The sequence below is a fragment of the Trichechus manatus genome, unplaced genomic scaffold (assembly GCF_000243295.1).
Source record: "Trichechus manatus latirostris isolate Lorelei unplaced genomic scaffold, TriManLat1.0 scaffold00118, whole genome shotgun sequence".
Classification (NCBI taxonomy): domain Eukaryota; kingdom Metazoa; phylum Chordata; class Mammalia; order Sirenia; family Trichechidae; genus Trichechus; species Trichechus manatus.
Window position 1 is genome coordinate 7,556,202 of NW_004444054.1, and position 1,399 is coordinate 7,557,600.

Genomic DNA, 1,399 nt, shown 5'->3' on the forward strand with positions numbered 1-1,399 from the left:
TGAAGAGTTTGTGTTGCATCAGTAAGATTTCAGAGGCACTGTTGTTGAATCAAAATATGAATTTGGTTTTAATGTTAAAAAGATTATTGATTTCAGTGAATTGTCAAATTTCAGTTTTGTAAAGTAGTAAGAGGTCCTGAAGAACATATATTGCTTTATTAATGAATAAATAGCTAGGTTTACATTTTTAAAAGTTTGTATAATGAGAGAAGTGCCTTTTCTGAGTGCTAGAATACTGAATGTTCCATGTTCCAAAAATTATTTACCGTATGAAAGCATTATTTTTTATTAAAAAAGTCTTATATGAGCGACAGGATTAGAAATCATATGTAAACCATGTCAAGTAATCATTCTTTCTTCTGTAGCCCAAGAGTGGGGAAGTAACTCCAAGCTGCCCGCTACTTTGTGAATTGTTATATGAATCAGAATTTGACAGCCAGCTATGGATTATTTTTGACCAGAACAAAAGACAGATGGGTTCAGGCGATGCTTATCCACATCAGGTATAAAACTAGCAGTGATTTTTAGAATTAACAGAAACTGTTTCCTGCACTATGAATCCCTGATTTCTTGTTATGGTGATACTCATATTTTTAAAAAACACTGTTGTTTTGCAGTTAGTACTTTTATAAACCATTGGACGCTTCGTTGTTTATTATAGTTGTTGAAAAGACTGTGACAACTGAATCAAGTTTTAAGTAGAGGAGGACAAGGATGATGCTTGCAGACACTGGGCAGCATAGCTTTTTATTTTTAGTATTTCTCCTTCCTGTACTCTGCTTCCATCTATCTGAAGGTTGAGAGCAGATCAATAGAGATATGTGAGCACCTTGAAATGATCCCAAGAATAAACTGGATAAAGAGAGCAGTACAGCAGTGGTCAGGTGGCAGCAAGATCCCCTTGTGCTGGTCCCCTTGCCAGGAGAACATGGATTGGAGAAGAGTTTTCCTGAGTACTTTGGGGCTTTCTCTGTTTACTTTATTTGCTCTTTTTACCTCTGAATTTCTTACACAGTATTTTTTTAGCTGCAGCTGACGCATCTGTGTGAACTTTATTTCACATGTGTACTATTTTGCTCTCAGTAGGTGATGTAACTCCAATAACTACATTTTCATTTGTGTGGTTTTGATTGTTTTATATTTTGTCCCACCCACTTGTTGTTAGCTACGTGACATACCTGGCCTCAAGGATATTCTCAAATACTAGGTATTCATGCAAGAATATCGCTTTTTATTTAAGACCTCATATTGTTAATATTTCTTATTAAACCCAGTTTTTAAAATAGCCTCCTTTAATGCAGCCCTGGGAACCATCTATTTCCCTATTAATCTTAGAGCTTAGTTGAAATTTTCAGTGTTTACAAGTAGCAGACTTTGAGCTTTGGTTAAAATAATTTAG

General features: G+C 35.0%; 1 protein-coding gene across 1 annotated transcript in view; it reads left to right on the top strand.

Moving 5' to 3' along the window:
- Positions 1-1,399, top strand: part of TPP2 (tripeptidyl peptidase 2) — a 78,694-nt gene that overhangs the window by 48,266 nt on the left and 29,029 nt on the right. Inside the window, 1 exon segment of the mRNA XM_023738545.1 lies at positions 366-506. Within this exon segment, the coding sequence (XP_023594313.1) occupies positions 366-506 (141 nt within the window).